The sequence below is a fragment of the Cibotium barometz genome, chromosome 46 (genome assembly GCF_041138505.1).
Source record: "Cibotium barometz isolate CiBa-2024 chromosome 46, ASM4113850v1, whole genome shotgun sequence".
Classification (NCBI taxonomy): Eukaryota; Viridiplantae; Streptophyta; class Polypodiopsida; order Cyatheales; family Cibotiaceae; genus Cibotium; species Cibotium barometz.
The window spans coordinates 15,819,463-15,842,786 of record NC_141091.1 but is presented as its reverse complement, the minus strand read 5'-3'; the positions used below and the strand labels follow the sequence as shown (position 1 = coordinate 15,842,786).

The following is a 23,324-nucleotide window of genomic DNA, read 5'->3' as shown; positions in this document are numbered from 1 at the left end:
AGCCTGGTATCCTTTTGTGCTTATGCCCACTTCATCGCATGCATTCTGAACTTCCTCAATGCCTAAAATGTTAGTTATATCTTTCATTATCTCAAGAAAACAAGAAATGTAGGTTTGACTTAGTGCTTCATTGTACTCAACCTGCAAGAAGTTATGCCAATCATAGGATTTAGTCTCTATAACTTGTTATTTGAAGTGAAAACATTTCGAAATGAAGCTCTGTAATATCCCGTTGGTGTTTGGAATTGGGTGATTCCTTCCAAGTTTATATATATACTTAGTACTAAAATAAAGTCATATTTATAAAATTAACAACAAGTGTATTGTTTGGAATTGTGTGATTCCTTCCAAGTGTATTGTTTATATATATACTTAGTACTAAAATAAAGTCATATTTATAAAATTAACAAGTGTATTGTTTTAAAAAAATGTAGACTGCATATTATGCTCATGCTCTGACTATTGATGAGATTTAAGATGCCACTAAGCATGGATATACGTGGCTATGTACAGAGCTCTCTCACGGCATGGAGAGGATCATGTACCAGTGGTATATGGTCGATTAGCACAAAATTGTTAATGTGTGTGTGTGTGTGTGTGTGTGAGCTATTAGAGAGAGAAAGAGAGCTACCATATATAAATCACGATGTGGCATATAATAATAGTATATAATATGAAATGTGTCACTATGTGACACAAAAAACAGTATTATATTAATAAGTTTGTCAACCTTAAGTCATTATTATGAGCCCCTCAACCTTGTAGTGCCTCACGGTTCCAAAGCCCAATATTGGGAGAAAAAGAGGGGAAAAAACAGTAGCAAAGTTATAAAAACCCTTTTTTGCAAAAAAGGAGGAGTAGTTCTTTACAGTAGGTTGGTAACATGTTACATATAAAATGTCATGAGAAACTTGATGTCCTATTAAGTGGCTAGCTTTGGAGAATTTTTACACTTAGAAATCTACAATTAATTCCCACCATTTTTATCTTCTTATTATGACTTGAACTTCATCACACAAATACACTTTGGTTAGATTTGATTCATGATAAGAGAAGCATTAAAAACTCTAGCATTTACTTCTTTGGTAACAAAATAAGACCCTAAAGAGTGAAAAAACAAATTTGGAGAAAGGTGTAGTGTAGAGCACCTTTTTTTTTGGAATTAGGTGTAGTGTAGAAGACCCCTAAAGTGGGAAAAAGAAAATTTGGAGAAAGGTGTAGTATAGAGCAGCTCACTCGTAAAAAAAAACTTAGATAAAAAACATGCTTAGATCCAAAAAAATTTAAAACCTTAGATCAAAATCATGCTGAGTTTCATCTGGTAGTGTGACCATACCTCAATGATGTAGCCATATCTTCAAGTTTTACCATGTATGCTATTCAAAGTATAGAGGGCCATTGTCTCATTGGAGTTTTTCTTTGGTGTTGTGGTGTCCCATTTTGTTTGGAGAGAGCCAGAAGTGGACACCCTTAGCTTGCAACCACCTGTGTACTAGTGAAAACCTTGAGAGTCCCTTCCCAAGACCACTTAACAATTCCTCTTGAGCATTCTTACACAACCATCTAACTGCACTTCAACTATAGTGTTGAAACGATCTTGTCCAATTTGAACTATACCTAGATGAGGCAAAGTGGAGTGCAAGGTGATGTACTTTTATCACTTGTATCGGTGCAATAGGACATCCTTACTGCTCATTATCAACATCTTGTTCCTTAAAGGATTTTTGTCCTCATTTCCATGCATTATCAACATCTCCTTCGTCGAGTGCTCTATAACTAGATACTTTAGGCCTTCATAGTGATATAAGAATTGGTGCAGTTGTTGGCAGCTTTGACTTTGATTTGGTACCACATGGGAAGAGCCTCTTAGCTAGTGCTTCACCTTTGAAACAGTGCTCACATAATCCGGTTTGTAGTGTAATTTTCTTGACTGAAATTTAAAAATCCCGATTGGAATTCAGCATTGTCTTTAATTTTAAGGGATGAAATTTATATGTTTTAGTTATAAATCCCAAAATTAGTATGGTTTTCAGAGTTTTTTGAGGTCTAAATCCCGGTTAGGTTTTAGCATTGTGTTTAATTTTAAGGGTTGAAAAAACGTTTTTTTCGAGCACTGCTTTGAAATGTGAACGTTTTGAGGGCTCCAAGGTGTATTACTATTGTGTACTTCCAATAATATAGTGATTTGGGCTAGTGCTCACATAACCCGGTTTGTGGTGTAATTTTCTCGGCTGAAATTTAAAAATCTCGGTTGGAATTCAGCATTGTCTTTATAGTTAAGGGATGAAATTGAGATGTTTTAGTTAGAAATCCCAGAATTAGTATGGTTTTTAGAGATTTTTGTAGGCCGAAATCCCGGTCAGGATTTAGCATTGCGTTTAATTTTAAGGGGTTGAAAAAAGCGTTGTTTTTTTTTCGAGCTAGATGCGTGGGAAAAGCACATACACGTGGAGAAGAAGTCTCGACTCTAGTGAAGAATCTCGGCGAGTCAGCGCACGGGGCACGTGGAAGAGTGCACACGTAGAATAATCGGCGCGAGAGAGAGCTAGAAGTTTTGCATCGCCGGCATCTCACAGCGACCGACAGCTGCCGGCCCGGTGCCGGACAGTTGTCGGAATCATCAGGCGTACGTGCCGCGCGTGCCTTTTTTTTTTTTCCTGCTGCGCGGCGGAAAGCTTTACGAGCCACATGTGTCTGCATTGTGGGAGGCTCGAGATACGCAAGCAGGCTAGCTTAGTACTTAATAAAACTGCAGGATGGATCATGGTGGGCAGGCATCATCCATGTATATTATTTTATGTATTTATTTGTACTTATATATATCGTTTGCCAACCTTTTGTGCGAGCGAGCCTCAAGACTGAGATTCCAGCCGCTCAGTACTCACAAATCTGCACAACAGATCATATATATATATGTATTCTATATCTATAAATAAATAAATAATTTATTGTATTAGTCGTATAAAATTCCCTGCGTGCACAAATCGCAGGAAAAAAAAAACTGCAAATAATAATACGAATATTTGCCTATCGTGCCTCCGCGGCCTCGTGCATCACGCGTGAATTATATTCCAACCCTACACAAATTACCACGTGGCAAATTTGCATGCGCCGGATCACCAACGGTCCAACCTCCAGCCGCCCATCGTATTCCACGTGTTTCATTCCACTATTCCTATTATTTATTATGTTGGGAGCTATAAATAATGCCAAGGAAAAAACTGTGCTTATCTAATTGAAGTAATAAAATCTAGATTCTAGAAGCTACAACACACCACTACATGGTCCACTAGGGTTGCTTTTTGCCCTTCAAAATTTACTCCAATCAAGCAAAAATCAAACGTTTTTTACAATTCTAGTGTAGAATTTTCTCAAGTTTTTCACGCCGAAAATGCCCAAAAACGAGCATGACGGCCGTCAAAAGCAAGCCTCAGGCCACCACCTAGTACAAACAACTCTAATAAAGCCTCCCCCTCAACATGGTTATAAATATAATTATAATTGTGTTCCCAAAAAAAAAGGATAATGCCTTCATTTTTTTTCTTTTTATTCTAGTTGTTGATGTTGTAGGAGTGGAGTTATCAATCATTTTTTTCTTTTTATTCTAGTTGTTGGTGTTGTAGGAGTGGAGTTATCAATTATAGGTGTTGCGAGTGGTGTTCTATAGTATTAGTTTTTCTATGCATTACTAGATTACCATGAAGACGTGGAACTTTGAATAAGACATGGACCTTTGAATAATCTATCCATTCAATTCATGGTTCCTCCAACTAATTCCAAGTTCCAAAAAGATTTCCACATACTAGTTTGAAAAATTTGGAATACTTGACAATAGCTTTCATGAAGTTTATCTTAGACCACACTAAAGTTACAATCCCAAGTAGTATCTTGATCCCCTTCCAAAACCTTGGACCATACTAAGGCTACAATCCCAAGTAGCATTAATCCCCTTCCAAAAGTCATGGTGCTTGTAGACAAACTTGCTTTGATAAAGCAAAGTCTAGTTGTGCTCGAGTTCAAATGGAGACATAACTTTTTTAAATTTTTGAGTGCGTTTGAAGCACCACTCCTTGAAAGGATTAAACTTGAAACGAAATAAAATGGGTAGCTAGATGAAGTGAGAGGGTCTTAGGTTTGATTTATTCACAAAATGTTAGTGGAAGTAGTTTACACATTACTCTTATTCATGCAAACCCCATGATGTTTTTGAAAAAGTTGAACTCTTGAACCTTAAGTGACGCTTAAAGCCCACCTACAAGGCAAGATTTTCAAAAGATTTAACAAACGCACTAGGTTTCATGATGGGTTATGTGACCAAATGAAAGGAGAGTTTGATTTTGAACGAAGTTGTCTCTAGGCATAAATGCATTTGTGCAAATACTAGCTTCTCCTATGTGGCAAATCATCTTTGCTAACGCGTAGAATAAGAGCATAGCTCTTTTAAAACGTGATCAAGTGGTGGAGTTGAGTTAAACATGGAATGGTGTGACAGTCTAGCTTTGATATAGTAGAAAGGCATTGGTGGGACATGGTTGGTTTAAAAAAAACGAAAGTAGATTGATGTGGCTATAAAAATTAAACTTAGTCTTACAAAAGATATATGAGAAAGGAGGTGTACTGTGACCATCTAAATTTGACATGCTAGAAAGGCATCGCTAAAATAAAAGGCATTTCGGACATGGTTGGTGAAAAAAAAGACAGTAAAATGACATCAATGATGTGGCAAAATATATAAACTAATCTTGCATAAGGCACATGGAAAAAGTTACTTAATTTGTACTTTCAATTAATAGTTAAGGATGACACATGGATAAAAGAAAGGAGAGATTATAAATTTATGATTAAAAGTACTTGTACTACCTAATGGGGTATTTTATAAGCCTCAAACTCATGAAAGGTGTACACTATCTTTAAATTTGAAGATCCGTAGTAAAGTGGGTTTGAAATACCCCTTAAATGAACATGTGATAAAAACTTATACATAATGGGGTACTTTTATTAGCCTCAAACTTATTTAAAATTTGAAGATCCATAGTAAAGAGGATCAATGAATTTCCCTTAAATGAACATATGTTATATGTGTACTCCTAAGAGAATGTCTTGTGCATGAAAAACTCTTAGACTTAATGGTGGAAAGCTAAGATCATGGGTGAAATCTCTATAGTTTTGAGTATTTTAGTTATAGTGCTAGCTTATACACAAAGGATTTTGTAAATTTTAATTTTCATATTTATTTATGAAAAAGTTCATAATATTTCATATTTTAAAATTTTAGTTTTTCATATTTATTTACAAAAATTCCAAAAACATGCAAGTTTTCTATGGTTGGGAGCTCGACTTTTGAAATTAGTTGATTAGCCTATGAAAGTTTGGTGGCCAAGCTCATGTGATGTTCGTTTAGCCATGTCATTTGCAAGAGGAAAGACTAAGCAATAAGCCCAAGTTTTTTGCTAGATATGGAAATGAGAATTCAATATAAAAATAAACTCTTTTTAAAAATATCCCTCTAGACTGTAGTAAACCGAGTAATATATATTCAAAACACTTAGCATAGTAGGTTATTGAATTCTCTCTCTCTCTCTCTCTCTCTCTCTCTCTCTCTCTCTCTCTATATATATATATATATATATATATATATATATATATATATATATATATATATATATATATATATATATATATATAGCATGTCCTTTATCCGTCTTCTCATGTGAGATTTTAAATTTAAGTCCCACTCCTAATGTGAGTGACTTCTCTTGCAATTCTATGGAGCATTTTAATCTGTCAGCTTAGTTTTAATGCTAGAAGACTCGTCTTTGTGTGTGTGTGTGATGCTTAATCTTATGGATTTATTTTGTTGTACCTTTAATAGAGAAAAAGGGCAAGTGGGGATTTAGGCATGAAACTCAAAAATTTCGACACACCAATATAGAGGGCCAAGAATGTTCCCACCATTAGTCTTTCACCATAATAGAGGCCAATAATCATTTTCTTTGCTTTTAAGGTCATTGAGTTTTGCCAAATATAGAGGGCCAAGAATGTTCCCACCATTAGTCTTTCACCCTAATAGAGGCCAATAATCATTTTCTTTGCTTTTAAGGTCATTGAGTTTTGCCAAATCCTGTGAGTGCAACACTACTTACTATATGATTTAGTGCTAGTAAAAACAATATTTGTATCTTTTGTACATACACAATGTAAAAACTGGTTCAAGTTATGAGTTGTCCTTATGATTTTAAAATTCTGGTTGAGAACTGATGAGTTGATTTGGATTCTGATTGAAAAATGATGATTCTTGAATTTTGGTTGAAATGTAATAAGCTGAGCAAAGCCACAATGAGGATGAATGGGACGAGTCCCTGTGATGATGTTCGTCACTGGAATGACGACAATGACTTTAGCAAATCACTATGAGATTAGTGGATTGTGCTGTCAAATTGCTACTGTTAACACTTGACCCGGTGGATCAAGTTAATGGATGACAAATTGAGAACTGCTTGACTGAAACTCCCGTGGAGGAATGTTTAGAAAGAATTTTTTTTTTCGGTCTAATGAACCATTATTGTGTCAAGGATATGAATGATATGATCTGAATGAATTGTTATTTGTGATGATGAGTTCTATATATAAGGGATATTTATCCTTATTTTTTTGGTTGAGTAAAAGGTTTTTATTGAGCACTAGGATATTTGTTTATTGATATTAGCAACATTATTTTAGTAGCTCAAAATTTTTAAACAAAAAATGTTGTGAATGAGTGTGGTCATAAATATTGAAATAATGACTTTTTATTTATTCATATAATAATAACATGGTGTGTGTGAACGTCCCCTCCCCCTTGAGGTCTTCCACCTTTATAGAAATCTAAGAATGTCACCATTTTCTTTGCTTTCAAGATCGCTAAGTTTTGCCAAAATGGGTGAGTGGTGAGCAGTGCTATTTGGCCAGGAGGGGAGCTGGTGTTATAGATGTTTCTCTTTGTATTTCATCAGCCACCAAGGAGAATAAAGACAAGGTTGAAGTGCAACCAACTATCTTCAATCAAAATCCTATGATTTGCTGGTTTTATAGCTAAAAATGTAAAAACTCCATGGTTTTATCAAGGAGAAGATCGAATTTCAACCTTTTTGTTTAAGTTTCAATCAATGCAAAATGCACTAATTGGTGATTTTTTTGGAGCACTAAAATGAGTGCAATACTATGCGTTCAACCAAATCATGTAGGATAAATTTTCTCAAAAGAAGTTAGAGAGAATGAGTGCAATTATAAGTATTGAAATGAAGACCTTTCTTGATGTGTAGAAGGAAGGGGCGAGCTTACCTCTTCTCTATCTCTCTCTCAACCTCTCTCTCTCAACCTCTCTCTCTCTCTCTCTCTCTCTCTCTCAACCTCTCTCTCTCTCTCTCTCTCTCAACCTCTTAATGTCAACAATCAAGCGAATAAATCTAAATTTATTATAGTGTTAGAATATGGAAGATTTTACCTAGTGAAAGACGTAGCCCCCCTCGATCAAATAAAATCAAAAGTTACTCTTATATTATAGTGTTAGAATAAGGAAGATTTCACGGAGCTATTACTAGTGAAAGGCGTAGCCCGTAGGAACGGGTACACGAGGAACGTGAGTCTGATGTGGCAGAAAGAGGTGGTGCAATGACGTGGAGCGATGGGTTTTGGAGAAATATTGTAAAGGAGAGATTGCATGACAGCTGGGCACTAGCCTACGAATCATGTGTTGTCACGTGGAGAGTGGAAAAAAAAAGGGTCTGTGTCGCCTGTGCTTGTTTGCTGCTCATGCCCACCGTGTGTCACATTGTAACACAGCCCCCTCCCCTCTCTCTCTCTCTCTCTCTCTCTCTCTCTCTCTCCCCTCTGTGCCTCGTTTCCCTTGGTTCGTATCACCACCCGCTCTTCTTTTTTTTAATAGCGCTCTCGCACCTCCCCCCTCCTTTAACTGCCTTGCCTCTCTAGCACACCCTTTTATACTCCCCCCTTTGCCTTGCATTTCTGTCACACCCTTTCTTTGCTGCATCCCTACCATTATTATTCTTCGCCTCATCCATAACCCCACCCCCTCCCCCCATCTCTCATACTTCACAGATCTTCACAACAGTGGTATGATCCTTTTCCACTACATTAAACACTCATCTGGTTGCTTAACTCGGGCCCATGTCTATCTCACACGAGCCTGCTTTAGAACCTTCAACAAGCTCATCCACACGCAGAAGTAAGTCACATGATGATCACCTTGAGGCCGATCAGTTTTGCATTGAAGCTTACAGCAAGCTATCAGAGGATCATAAGCCATGTCCAGCTATGGCAGAAGAGGTTAGTGAAGTTTTAGTTCAAGATTATGTTTATCATTCACCCATAAGCACCAGCTTGGAAGATGCAGCTGCCCAGATTAGCGAGGAGATCAAGGAAGTTGAAGCCCTGGAGCCTGTAACACGTGATCAGCTCCTATACACACGTGTTGTTGAGGGGAACACACGCGAACGGATTCAAGATGGGCGATCAGTGGAGGAGGGTAATGATCATAACACACGCACGAGAGTGCTTAAGCTGTTTGGGATAGATGTGAAAGAAGCTATGAAGGAGGCTGGCGAGGGGTCACATGCTTGCGATGATGCGAGCTTGGAGGACAACAGTACATCATTAAGCAAGTGCAGCGTGGGTTATCAGCTAAAGCGAGGGAGATCAGGCGCACTTGGAGACGGGCCTTCGCGTCTCAAGATTGGTAAAGAGTGTGCAGATTATATCATTGAAAGGCAGCCAAATAATGATGATTGCGCAGATCAAGAGAGCAGGTGCTCCGCATCAACTTCGGGCCGACAGCAGCATCAGCCCGTGGGAAACAGTCTTGTCCACCGCACGTACGAATGCCATTTCTGTCGAAGGAAGTTTGCAAGCTCGCAAGCTTTGGGCGGCCACCAGAATGCTCACAAGCGGCAGAGGCAACAAGCCAGGAGAGCACAGATGCAAGCCAACAAGAGCAGGGCAGCTGCCCATATATTGCCAAATCCTAGCCAGTTGCATGGTGGTTGCAGAGGTTGGGGGGGAGGAGCAGGAGGAGGCGGAGGCGGCGGAGCAGGAGGAGTTGGTGGTGGCTATCCGAGTTTATTAATGTATGGCCATCACCACCACCACCATCTTTCTCATGTAAGTGTCAGTACTGCTCCCGCTCCACCGCCTAGTGCAATCCTGGCGCCATCATCTAGCCATAAGCACCTTAATCGGAGCTATCAGCAACAAACAGCTTACAACCCTTCATTGACCGCAGCCACACGGCCAACATTAACCACGCCCTTGGCCTTAATGCAACATAAACCTCTCGTGTTGCATTTGCATGATTGTAATCCAATTAAGCTTCAAAGCACAAATAATTATACACCATCCAATCCTGCCATGGATGGTGGTGGAAACCATGGCCATGATGACCACCCGTCCTTGGACCTTCGTCTTAGGCTGTAAATCTTCCCCCCTTTCTTCTATTTTGGAAGGCACCTAGCACTCAATACTTCAAAGGACCTTTCATCACACCACATGGCAACTACCACATCAAAGGACCTTTCATCACACCACATGGCAACCACCACATCTGTACAAATGCCTCTAGTCTTTGTCATCTCACTATTTTCATGTAACGTACTCATATGTACGTATTTTTGGGTCCATTTGACTCGGCCATTTTTAGCATCTATATTTAATGTAGAAAAGTAAGAAATACTTAGAGGACATAAAAGATTAATTTTGGTCACAAATTTAGTAATTTAGATATGTCCATTTTGGGATTTTTTATACATGTTTTGTGGTGTTATTTGTACGCGTTTCTATTATATACTTAACCATGTTAGATAATGTATAAGAGGGTCATAGTGAGTGGTTTAGCCTAAAGAAAACTTATATGGGGTTTTACATAGTAAATATAACCGGAACGAGTGCCCGAAACGGGGCCCGGATACTAAATTGACCCTTAATTTTCAGTAACGGTCTCGCATGAGGGTGTAGATAACTTTATTTGTCAGAGAGGCGAATTAAAGAAAGTTAGTTCATCACACAGGATGAATAAAGTCCGTATTCAGATAATTGGGAGATTCCGCATGGAGTGGCTTGTATTCACGAAACGAATCCGACACCACTTTTTTCTAGTGTTTTTTTTTAAAACGTATCTTCTCTAATTTGGTTCGAGTTCATGTTTTTTTTAAGAAGGGATTTTCTATCTTTGAACGATTTCGTCCATGATAATCTACTAATTCTCGTGGGCTTTTTTTTTTGGGCTTCTTCCAGAGCCTTGAGGATTTTCTGTGCAGGAGAGAGAGAGAGAGAGAGAGAGAGAGAGAGAGAGAGAGAGAGAGAGAGAGAGAGAGAGAGAGAGAGAGATTTTGAGATTCGAGCCGGCCATATCCTTAGACAGGAATGCCGGACAGAGAATGCGATTTATGCCCCCTAGGAGCCATTTGGTAGAACCTAGAGTAGACGAGATTTACTAGAGGCATACCCGGGATACCCGTCGTCCAACGTGGTGGTTGGGTGGACGGGCGTCGGAGAAAGGCCCTATGGCTAGATCTTTTGTTGGTGATTTTCTCTCTGATTTTGAGATTTTGTATTGGCGAATATTATTGTTACTTTATATTTGCGAACGAATATGGTTTATTGAAAATCTCTTCGTTTTCTGAAGTATGTGTGATTTTTTTGTAAGTTTTGAGAAATTTCTTTCTTTTGAGAATTGTTTTACAATTTTGCTGTACAATCACAAGATGGCTGCACATCAAACAAATTCAGTAGTCAACCTGGGGCAAGAAGAGGTCGAGCTTTTACAAGGATTATTGCGTGTTCATGTAACTTGAGAGGAAGTTATCAGACTTATTGAGACAGGAATCAAGAATTGGAGGAAAGAATGGGAGCCATGCGCACTCGAGCTTCCATAAATTTGAATGAAGAAGATAGAGGCGACCGAGAAGATGGGGAGATGGAAGATTGTCTAAATTTTGATGATAGATAGGGTCAACGAGATCGGTCGAGGAGCAAGAAATTCTGATGAGCAACAAGAAGAATCTGATGAAATTCCTATAAGTCCTCAACCAAGAGTTGTTGCACATGTTGGTTTCAACCTTTAAGTTCATCGAGCTATTAAGGAGTTACAAGATACAGTGCAAGCCATGAAAACTGCTAAGGGCACATGATTTTAATCGGGACATGTAGATGATTTTGCCCTCAAACAAGTTACGAAGTAAAAGGTTACTACCAACCTTTAATGGAAAGGGGAAGAGAAGTGAAGAAGCAGAAGCATGGATTGAAACACTGTTTGTGAGCAAAATAGCTAACTGACGAGGGTTACCTAAAAAAGATTCCCTCCCAAAATGTGTGAAATCCCAAAAATGGCTTAAAAACATAGTTTTTTGAAAACACATCTAGAATTCCATGTATAAATTTAAAAAATACATGAATTTTGCTATTTTTTTCAAGATTAAGAACACGTGTGACCTTCGTAGATTTATAAACTATTGTTGTTTGTGACATAAAAATAAACTTGACTTACAAAATGACATAGGAGTCTACATAACTTAAAGAAATATCAATATTTTTCAAATAGAAACTTATTTTATAAATTTCATGAATGTAAGATATTTTTTTTAATGGACTTTCTGGTGAAAATTCTACCACTATGCATAAATATGCACATTATTTGATAAGCACTCAAAAAATATTAGAATACATAACAATATAAGCTTCATAATTTATGAAAAAATCTACAAACATCCTTGAGTCTATTTCTAGACCCAAATAGTAAAGCCTTGTGTATATACTTACCTTGACAATTTGCATGATATAATTATTTGCTCTATTATTTATAAGCAGATAGTGGGCCTAATATACAACGAATGCTAAGAGTTTAAAGAGGTCAACTTATAGGTGTGCAAAGGTAGACTTGTATATTCATATATATATATATGTAGAAGATGGTAACTATGGAGGCTCTAAGTAAACCTAAGCATGTTAAAAGAGTAGAAAATTGAAATATTTTTTCAGCAGGACAATCTTAGAGAGGCAGACATCATATAGCCTATGGGTGTAAATTTCGACCCACATAGGCATTTGTTTTTATGAAGGAAATTTTTGTTATGCAATATGGATAAGTGTGGCGAGAAGAAATTGTAGCCTATATCATGTACATGTGTGGTGGTGGTAAAAATTCATAATATGCATATGTTGATGTTTGATCCTCTAGATAGCCATTATCATGAACATAGGTGATGGTATATCTAAGAGTAGTATAGGAATGAGCTTTAGTTATAATTATTTAGAGTACATGTGAAGGATGTTGAAAGATGGTATGCCTAAGAGTAGTGTAGAATGAACTCTAGTTATAATTATTTCGAGGACATGCAAAGGATATGCAAAGGATGCTGAGAGATGCAATCTTCGCTCCTCGCGACATTGTCTTTGTGTACAAAGAGAAAAGAGAGGAGCTTAGGGCTTCTGGAATGGTGGTAGAGAAGAGCTTGGAGCTTTCACGAGATGACGGTAGATTCAAGGTTCCCTATGCTGAAGAGCATACTACTGCACATAGGCATGGCAGAGCCCAGGTTCACATGCACCCCCCTCCTCGACATAGATGGTTGCACCACGTGTATTTGCTTATAGTTCTTTTGCTTTAAAATTGAATTGTAGAACAAAAATCAAGATTGGCGAATCAATCGACTCGTGGTATTCTAAATCAATGGAGCCTTGCACATTTGGATTAAGACCAATAGATTACAGGTCTTCATGGATTATCTCATCTAGCTCTTCTGTTATCATGATTTTTTGGCATCTACTATGTAGCGATATTATTTATGATACAAAGGTTACATTGTTACATAGACAAGCATTTTTTTTAATGACCTCCTCTCAAATTTGTAGTCAAAGTTTGCGACCATATGTGTTTTTCAAGTCCTTGGCCGTAAACCTATGTCCTACCTATATCACATTATCCTAGGTATATTTTTTCTTTAATTCTATTAGTGAGAGAAAGCCAAGGCAAAGACAGCAGTACTTCTTTTTGAAGATTCTACAAAATTATGGTGGAAGTCAATATGCGTAGCAACAGGGACTTATAGAATGAGGATATCACGTGGACTCTAGTAAAAAGGCATATGAATACCATATGGAGAAAATGAATGAATTTTTAAACTTGGAACAGAGGGCACTTACTGTTGCAGAATATCATGATAAATTTTGGGACTTGTAGAAGTATTCACCCTCATTAAACACAGAAAAGGAAAGAGCCTCCCGATTTGTGAATGGTTTAAACAGGCAAATTAAATTTTTAGTTAGGGGTAACAAGACAACTACAGTCCAAGATGCTATGCTGCGTGCCATGACATATGAACAAATGGAAAAGAATGAAGAAAGTTTTGAAAATAAAAGAAAGAGATCAAATCCGTTTTATGATGAGAAGGAAAATTTTATGCAGAATAGGAGAATGCAGAAAAGGAGTCATAGAACTTATGAGTGCAAAAAAAAACCAGCATCACGTGAGGAACATGAGGGAATAATTACAAAGGATCAGAAAACAAGACAAAATGTGCAAGAGAATGTACGTGGATTTTCAAGTAATGATAATGCTTGTGGAGCAAAAGGAAAAGCTGCTGCAACTGTGGCTGAGAAGATTGAAGAATATGCACATGTCAATGCTATTGTTCATGCAGGTAAGGCTGAAAACCGAGCTTCAATTATAAAAATTCCTATCAAGATTATAAATAATGTTTTTCAAGTGTTGATTGACTCAAGAAGCACCCATAGTTTTCTATCGCCCCACGTGACAAAATAGTTAGGAATAACTGAATTTTGTCAAAAGAAGCTTATGGTAGAGCTTACTTCGGGAAAGCAACAGACATGTAAGGATTATGTCAAGAATATGCCTTTCGTCATAGGTGATCTCAAGTCAAAAGCAGATTTCCATGTGTTGCCTTTAGGAGGGTATACATTTTAGGAATGGATTCGTTACTGCCGAGAAAGGCTAGAATAACGTGTCATGATGAGAAGCGGGTTTGCATGATTGGAGATGACGGTAAAGATTATTGCTTACAGGGTCAAAGATGTGATGTAGAATTTAGAATGATGTCTGCTATACAGTTTGTTAAAGTAGCAAGAAAAGGTTGTCATCTATATGCCGTGGAACTGTCATAAAGTCTTAATAAGGAACAGGAAAAGAGTGATGATCATCCTATGCTTCAAGAATTTTAGAATTTATTTCCTAATGATCTGACTGAATTGCCTCCGCATAGATTTGCAGATCATGAAATAGAGCTCATACCTAGTGCAGAACTAGTATGTAGAGCTCCTTATCGTTTATCTGTGGAAGAAAGTGCAGAGCTCAAAATGTAATTACAGAAATTGCTTGAGCAGGGATTTATTAGGCCTAGTGTGTCACCATGGGGTGCTTTTGTTCTCTTTGTAAAAAAAAGGGATGAGACTATGCGGTTGTGTGTTGATTACAGGGGGCTCAATAAGTTAACGAGACGATCAAGAATAAGTACCCATTGCCAAGAATGGGGGAGCTTTTTGATCGGCTTGAAGGGAGTTGCATATTTTCTAAAATTGATCTGTGATCTTGCTATCATCAGATTCGCCATCAGAGAAAGTGATATAGCAAAGACTGCGTTCAAAACACGTTTTTGCATTATGAATTTGTTGTGATGCCATTTGGGTTAACAAATGCACCCGCTACTTTTCGGTGTGTGTGAATCGCATTTTCCAAGAGAACTTGGATGACTTTGTGTTGGTATTTTTAGATGACATATTGGTGTTTTCCAAAAGTAAAGAAGAGCATGAAGAACACTTGTGAAAAGTGTTTCACATATTGCTAGAGCATAAGTTGTATGCAGAGGTCCAAATGTGAATTCTTTAAAGACAGGGTGGAGTACTTGGGACACATTATATCTAAAGAAGGTATTTCAATGGATCCCAAGAAGATTGCAGCCATTGTGGAATGGTCAACTCTCATTTCTGTTAGAGAAGTTTGTGGATTTCTGAGACTGCAGGTTTTTACCGAATCTTCATTTTTTAGTTTTCTCATAAAGCAAGTCCTATGACGAACCTTTTAAAGAAGGGTAGAATATTCATATGGACTATATAATGTGAGCAGAGTTTTTAGATTTTGAAGCATGCATTGACTACAACCCCTGTGCTTAAATTGCCTGAGCTTGGAAAAACCTTCTTGGTTGTAAACGGATGCTAGTATTATAGTGCTTGGTGGGGTTTTGAAAATTGAAACCTCATGAGAGGAATTATTCAACATATAATTTGGACTTATTGGCTGTTGTGCATGCATTGCGTGTAGGAGACATTTTCTCCTTGGAATTAAGTTTCAGTTGCAAATTATCAATCTACTTTGAGGCATTTGTTTAGCCAAGCGGAATTGAATACAAAGCAAAGATGGTGGATAGAATTTTTACAAGAATATTGGACGAGAAAACAAAGTGGCCGATGCATTAAGCACAAAACCAGAAGTTACTTTAGTGAGTGCAATCACTGTCATACATAGTAGTTTGGGAGAACAGGTAAAGAGTGAGATCCCAAGAGATTCTTTCTTCAAAAAAGCTTTTGAGAGTTTGACAAGAAATATAGGTCACAAGAGGAAATAGATGCATTTGCAAAGTATGAAGTAATTGATGGAATATTATATTATGAGAAAAGGTTATGCATACCTGATGTTGTGGAGATCAAGAGTAAGTTGATGCATGACCTTCATGAAATTTCCATAGCAGGACATCCAGGATTTCAGAAGACATACACTAAGGCTAGAAAGAGTTTCTTTTGGCCAGGAATGAAAGCTTATGTAAGGGATTATGTGGCGAGTGCTATGCGAGAGGTAACTGTAGCTTTGGATTGGTGGTGTTCATCGCGAGAGACTAGTTTGCTATGTGGATGTAGATTAGAGGTGCTTTTGTTGATGCTAGTTGGAGGTTGCTTCTGATCCTCATCAAAGGAATGGTGTGGGAGAGGTGGCTATGAATTTGAAGATTTCAATGTTGTTGGTTTTTGATCAAGGGACTTGGGGATGGCTTCTAGTCATCAATGATGTTGTTAATTGAGAGGTTTTTGTACGATTTGTTTGCTTCTAGTCATCAACGATGTTGCTAATTAAGAGGTTTATATACGATTTATTTATTTCTCCTCTTATTTTTGTTTTTTTGTTGAGTATTTTGAGTAGGGTTTTATTGTGAATGAGGTAGAGAGATTATACATGTGCTATGTGAATTGTTATGTATAGGTCTATACATGTAGAGATTATACGTGTGCTTTTGTATTGTTATGTGTATAGGTCTATTTGTTTGCTTCTAGTCACATCAATGATGTTGTTAATTGAGAGGTTTATATATGAATTGTTTCCTTTCTCCTGTTATTCTTGTTTTCTTGTTGAGTATTTTGAGTAGGGTTTCTTGTGATGACTAAGGTAGAGAGGTTATACATGTGCTATGTGAATTGTTATGTATAGGTCTATACATGTAGAGATTATACGTGTGCTATGTGTATTGTTATGCATAGGTCTATACATGTAGAGATTACACGTGTGCTATGTGTATTGTTATGTATAGGTTTAATATAAATGTAGAGATTATATGTGTGCTATGTTTATTGTCATGTATAGTTTTATACATGTAGAGATTATACATGTGCTATATGTATTGTTATGTATAGTTTTATACATGTGCTATGTGTATTGTTATGTATAGATCTATAAATGTAGAGATTATACATGTCTCGTTCCTTGTGTAGAAATTGGAATTAGATTTGTATGGTTTTTCTTAGGCTAGTGAAGGAGATGACTCATGGTGCCCAAATCCTTGGTTTATGAAGATTCAAATGAATTTATATTTCCTAATTTATGATGGCCTTGCGCAAGATCTACTCCATGCTATTGAGTTCCGCCAATTTGTGTTGTGAAGAGTATGTCTCATACTTCCAAGTCCTATACGAGTCCTATACCTTGTAAGGAAAAAGTCTAACATTATTTGGATATGCACATGTGTGAACTTAAGAGAAATATCTTGTGTCAATGCACAACCCTAATATTAAATATATGGTTCCTTGATGGATGCACATGGTAATCTTTAACTTAGAGTGCAAGCCTCTTAATTCTTGAGAGATGTGAACTATGCATATAAAAGCCAGTAAAATCATTCAAAACAAATTATATGCACACTCATGTGTTACATGTAGCATACACATGTGGTGAAATTCATTTACAAAAGTTTCATTTAGATTCCTACACTCCTTAGGCCACTACTTAGATTATGTTATCGGTGATGATGTTTTTATCCTATTTAATATGTAGTTCTTCCTTGCTATTTTACCATGATATAAGATTGCATGTAGCTTTTAAAATTATAAAATTCTATTCGAAAAATTTCATTTAGATTCCTATGCTACTTATGTCATGCTATTGGTGAAAGTCTTTATATTCTATTAGACATGCAATTTCTTCTTGCATACTCATGTGGCAATGTTCACATGCATATAAATTTTATATTAGATGTTGAAATTGTCTTAAATAAATTGCATTAAAAGTCCTATGTCTTAGGTTATGCTATTAGTAATGGGTATTATATTTTTTGGGACATATTTTTCATGTTACAATTATATTATCAGACAAGGGCATGCTACTAGACATGACTTATGTAGTGGAAAAATTACACACATGATATTTTTAAAAGGTGTAACAAATATAGTTTTACAAACTCTTTCCCCTATATTTTACACATAGGGTACACATTAAAAGCCCAATATCATTATATAAATATATTGTAGAATCTATTATGAACCAATGAAAGTATAGAAACATTGGGTCATCTTTTAAAAGTTTTGTTTTATGTCCTTGCATGTCCTGTATTTTTGGCGATTTTGGCCTTATAACTCACTCAAAACTCGTGAGCATTGGTGATTTTTTCAAGCTTAATAGATATTAACTTGGTCAATTATAATCTCCCAAAACTGCTAGGGATAGTTAGTTAATTGACTAAGTGTATTTTGAGAAGGAAATGATATTGTATTTATAAAGCAATTGGAACAATGTACAATTTTACATTATTCAGTTAAAAAATCAAGACATATAATATGTTAGTATAATTGTCTTATAACTTTGTTGTTGTAATGTTTAATAACATTTAAATATGAATTGGTGTAATTTTGAATGTTTGTGTGATTGCTAAAACTATTTTATCTTTAATGTCGATTAAAATTAGAAAATGGTGCATGGTCCAAAATGTGGAGGAGTTGAAACATGGTAGAACTACCTCGCATATACGATGCAAAAAATTATGGCCATATGTTTCATGGTAGTGCCAAAATAATGAAGGACCCTTTTGTGTTTCGTTGGCACAAATGTAGAGCATTGTGCAAGGGTCATTGAATGTAGCTTTTAAGAAGCACAATGTAATTGAAGTAGTGACGTGGAGACACAACATGTATGCACTCCTAATAACGGTTATGTAGGAGGGAACATCATGTGTTGTGCGAGTAGGTGGTGTGCATACATCTACTAAGAATATAGGAAACAAGGGTCATTGAATGCAATCCTTTATAGCTCATGGTATAATTCACAATCCAATATTTTAGTGATGACTACCAAAGTAGGTTTTACATCGCCCAACTATAACAAAATGTGCACCAAATGTTTGGAGAAGATAAAGGATTCCATGAAAATTTCCTTGAAGCGTAATGTTTTTTACTTTATCAAAACATTTGGCCTCTAACTTCCTTCAAGAAATAGACACGTCCCTAAGAGAGAAGATTGCAACATACACGTCCCTAAGAGAGAAGATTGCAACATACATGTCCCTAAGAGAGAAGATTGCAACATACATGTTCCTATCTAAGAGAGACTACTATAGAGGCTCTATCTTCCTTCAAGAAATAGACACGTCCCTAAGAGAGAAGATTGCAACATACACATCCCTAAGAGAGAAGATTGCAACATACATGTTCCTATCTAAGAGAGACTACTATAGAGGCTCTATCTTCCTTTAGGTAATAGACATGTCCCTAAGCGAGAATATTGAGAGAAGATTGCAGGGCATATGTTGAGAAAGACATTGCTAGAGTGGCAGAGCTAAGAACATAATAGCATTAGAATCTTAAACAATGAATCAAATTTTAAAAGTGTAAGAATTTCTATTCAAGCCAAGTATCTATGGGTAACATGGGTCCCTTTTTCTACCCATACTTTGAATTTGTTATTGAAAGAAATTCCCTTTGTTTAGTCCACATTGATAGGTGCAAAAAGCATTATGAAATTTATTTGAGAGCATCAGCTTTTGTTCTGCACATGCTTAGATCAATGTTTGTAACTTTTTGAGCCACAAGATTTGCAATTATATATTGTGTGCTATATTGATTCATGCAACCTTGAAAGAGATGGTGGCTATTAGACATTTAGTTCTTTGGGTGGTGAAGAATCCAAAGTATGTCATAGCTATTACAAAGTGTGTGAACTTGATTTATTCTCAAATGACATTTTTATGTTATGTCAACAAAATAGTTGGCGCTATAAAGCCTTTTGTCATGCTATTATGAATTATGCACAAAAAGAAGTTTGTAATTTGGAAAGTCTATTAGCTCATGGTTGAGAGGCTCATGTAAGATAATATGATACATTCTATAATAGAGAGTGCTACTGCACAAGCCAAATGCACACTACTTTTTGTATGTTTCCTTTGTATTAGATGCCATGCATGCTCAATGTGAGAACAATGAGGTTAATGCCAATTTCAAAGCTGGTTACACCAACTATTATGGGATCATGGAAAAGAGGCCTTTCATCAATGTTTACATTAGATGCCACGCATGCTCAATCAATTCCTAAAAAAGTCTTTCACCGACCAAAAGAACATATCATCCACATGGAAAAGCTATATCAAAGGTAACAATAGCTTGAAGGTAACCGATAAATCCAACATAATCTTACACCAATCATCGAAGTTAAATTACCACAAAGACATAGCTAATTGGGTAGTCTATTGTGAAGAACCTCACATAGAGGATTGATTCTTTGTTCATGATTCTAAGTTTGTGCAAATCAATCAACAAAGACGTAAAAAGTTAGGTGGTCTATTATGAAGAATCTCACATAGAGGATTGATTCTTATTTCATAGATCATGCATAATGGATTTCGTGTGTAAGTTTGAAGAGATGCAAAAGAAAAAATGAGCCCCAACTTATAATTTCCCCTACTAATTTGAGGGGAAACCACCTTTTTCACCCATGGACATGGTTAATCGCATGAAAGAATTTGTAAGAAATTGTTTCCACATTGAAATTCTCTCACTGCTAATTCTCATCATAAAAAAGATATAGGATTGATTCTTAGTTCATGATTCTAAGTTCGTGCGAATAAATCGACAAAGACATAGCAAATTAGGTAGTCTATTATGAAGAACCTCACATAGAGTATTGATTCTTAGTTCATGGATCATGCATACTGGATTTCATGTAAGTTTAAAGACATGCCAAAGAAAAAATAAGCCCCAACTTATAATTTCCCCTACTAATTTGAGGGCCAACCACCTTTTTCACCCATGGACATGGTTAATCGCATGAAAGAATTTGTAAGAAATTGTTTCCACATTGAAATTATCTTACTACTAATTGTCATCATCAAAAAGATGTAACCAAAACAATGGGATAGATATGACCAACTTGTATCTTGCATGAATCAAGGTCTCAACTTCTCTTCTAATACCAAGTACATACATGAGCATTGTGTTGTCAAACTAAAGACATGCCCAACATTAGCTTTTGGATTCCCTTTACATTTCTTTAATGCACTAACAAGTAGATTTCTATATTATCCAAAATCCATTTCTAGAACAAATTTGGGGACATTCACAATAATCGATAGTATCACCGTTAGGAAAGGGGGCACATTATCCACATTTGTTAACATCTTGAAGACCATTTGGTAAGTCTTTCATTTGTAATCCACTCTTACAATTTGCAAGATGCCACTATGTGTTATAAAGAAATCTTAATTGACACAAATAGAAAAGCCTATTAACGTCATATTTTGTAACATAGAAGGAGGAGCTAGTCTAGAGGGCCAAGTACTATTTTTGTAATTTTGGCTAGGAAAAGTGTTAATATATCTACATGCATATAAGTTAAACTTGTAAACACTTTGGTATTATGCAATAAAATCATTCCTAGTTTTGATCTAAGATTACAATCTCTCTACTCTCTCGTGTGTTCTCTTACTTACTTTTGAGTCTATATATGCTTTATCTTAGTTAGAAGATTATATGCATGTGGAGGAAGGCTATCTTATCCTTAGGGACCTTTATCTCTCCTTAGAGTAGCTATATTATGAAAGGTTAGATAATCTCTTCTTACATCCAACCATGTGAGTACATCTCTCAGGCTAGCTTATCCCATTAGGAAGGAGCTATTTGGTGTGAGAATAGAGAGACAACAATAAAGGTAAGCTACCTCATCATCAACATAAAAGTTACAAGCAATGTAGCTCTTTGAAAAAGTCCTAAATTTTTAACCTGGACATCAACATAAAAGTTACAACCTGATAAAGTGAAGCTACCTTAGCTACCTTACCACAAACATAAAAGTTACAACCTATGTAGCTCTTTGACAAAGTCTTGAATTGTTAACTTGGTTAAAGGTCAATGGATGTTCTAACTACCAAAAAAATAGGTCTACAATATTCTAAAATAAATTTATCCATCAATTTTAAGTTAAAGGTAATTGGACCACTTACCAAAAATAACAATTTTCCAAAATATTACGTTGGTCCCCTAAGCTAGTTATAGTGGTGTTTGGGATGCTAAGGAGAGAACATGACAAAGTTTTTGTAATATTCAAGGTTTCAACAAGGCTTCAACAAGGCGAATTAAGCTTATGGAAATCATCTAATTAATGGCTGAGCACTCAATACTTATTCGCATTGGAACCCAACCTGATAAAGGTGGATTGCATGCCTACATTGACCAAAGATGGGTCCCCAAAAACAACAAAAGCACAAAACTAAAGCGCATAATGGGATTGGATTTATTTGTCAATTAGTGTTGAAATGAGTGATGCGAGTGCCAAGTCACATTAGGGGAATTTTGGACTCAACTTTGGGCCCTCTAATAAGAAGTGCCAACTAAGCTTAGAGAGAAATAATCCAAAAAGCCTAAAAAATAAGGTGAAATTGATTTTGGCATATTTTCTCTTGGCATTTTCTTGAGATATAGAAGATATATTTCTATTCTTAAATATACATAAAAATGATAGAATATTGCCAGTTCTCGAAGTCTTCAATCTGTTCATGTACTATATGTACTACGTGAACAATGAGTTGGTCAATTCTCCAAGTTTAATGGCTTATATCTCAAAATCTCTACGTACAAGCCGAAATAGAATATTTCTTGAAATTTGAACCAAGGATCATCGAAAAGTAGTTCCCTCCCTGCAAGAAATTTCACCTCAAATTTCGAAGGTTTTCAACTTCCCTCCCTACAAGAAACTTTACCTCAAATTTTGAAGTTATTACATATCAAAGTTTGTAGATATTGGTACCTTTAAAATCAAAGTTTTTCTTGCAAATTAGTTGGACTCTTTACTCTTTCCATTCAAATTTCTCTAATCAAGAGCAAGGAGAAACACAGAGAGAATCAAGAGGATGGTAGAGGGATCAAGAGAGCAAGGAGGAATACAGAGAAAAGAGACATTTACAACCTGCACATCGAGCTTGAACATGAATATGAACCTCTAAGTAAGAGAAATAAACCTAATACTTTGTGTACTGCTTCTAAAGAAATGTTGAGGATGCAAGGGAAGAAAAACATAGATTTCTGGATTAATGGGAGGTTATATCCAAAAGACCCTTTAGAAACTCCACCCCCCCATTTAGGAATACAACATCTCTGCTTAGCTTTGTTGTTTGGAGATGGCTATAATGGGCTCCTAGGATATATCCAAAAACCTTTTAGAAACTCCACCCCCCCATTTAGGAATACGACATCTCTGCTTAACTTTGTTGTTTGGAGATGGCTATAATGGGCTCCTAGGATATACACATCATTTGGAAGCAACAAGAAATGTTCTTAAATTAGAAAGAGATTTGTTTGAGAAGGAGAACATTAATTTGAAGATCATCCTCAAACACAACCAGCTGCAAAACAATATTGTCGATGAGCCAACAGAACAAATAGAATAAGCTACTCACAGCACACGATAAAAAGTAATTAACAAGTAAACACACCTGATTTTTGTCATTAACAAGTAAATCATTTGTCCATATATTGATTGTTGAGTTAGTGTCTTGGACCTTCGATGAGGACGCCCCTTC

The 23,324-nt window shown here is 36.3% G+C and overlaps 1 protein-coding gene across 1 annotated transcript; it reads left to right on the top strand.

Moving 5' to 3' along the window:
* Window positions 1-7,935: 7,935 nt before the first annotated feature.
* LOC147611927 (uncharacterized) lies at window positions 7,936-9,669 on the top strand. The gene has a single exon (XM_086784231.1). It carries the CDS (start codon window positions 8,167-8,169, stop codon window positions 9,466-9,468), a length of 1,302 nt encoding a protein of 433 aa, XP_086640357.1. The 5' UTR covers window positions 7,936-8,166; the 3' UTR covers window positions 9,469-9,669.
* Window positions 9,670-23,324: the final 13,655 nt, after the last annotated feature.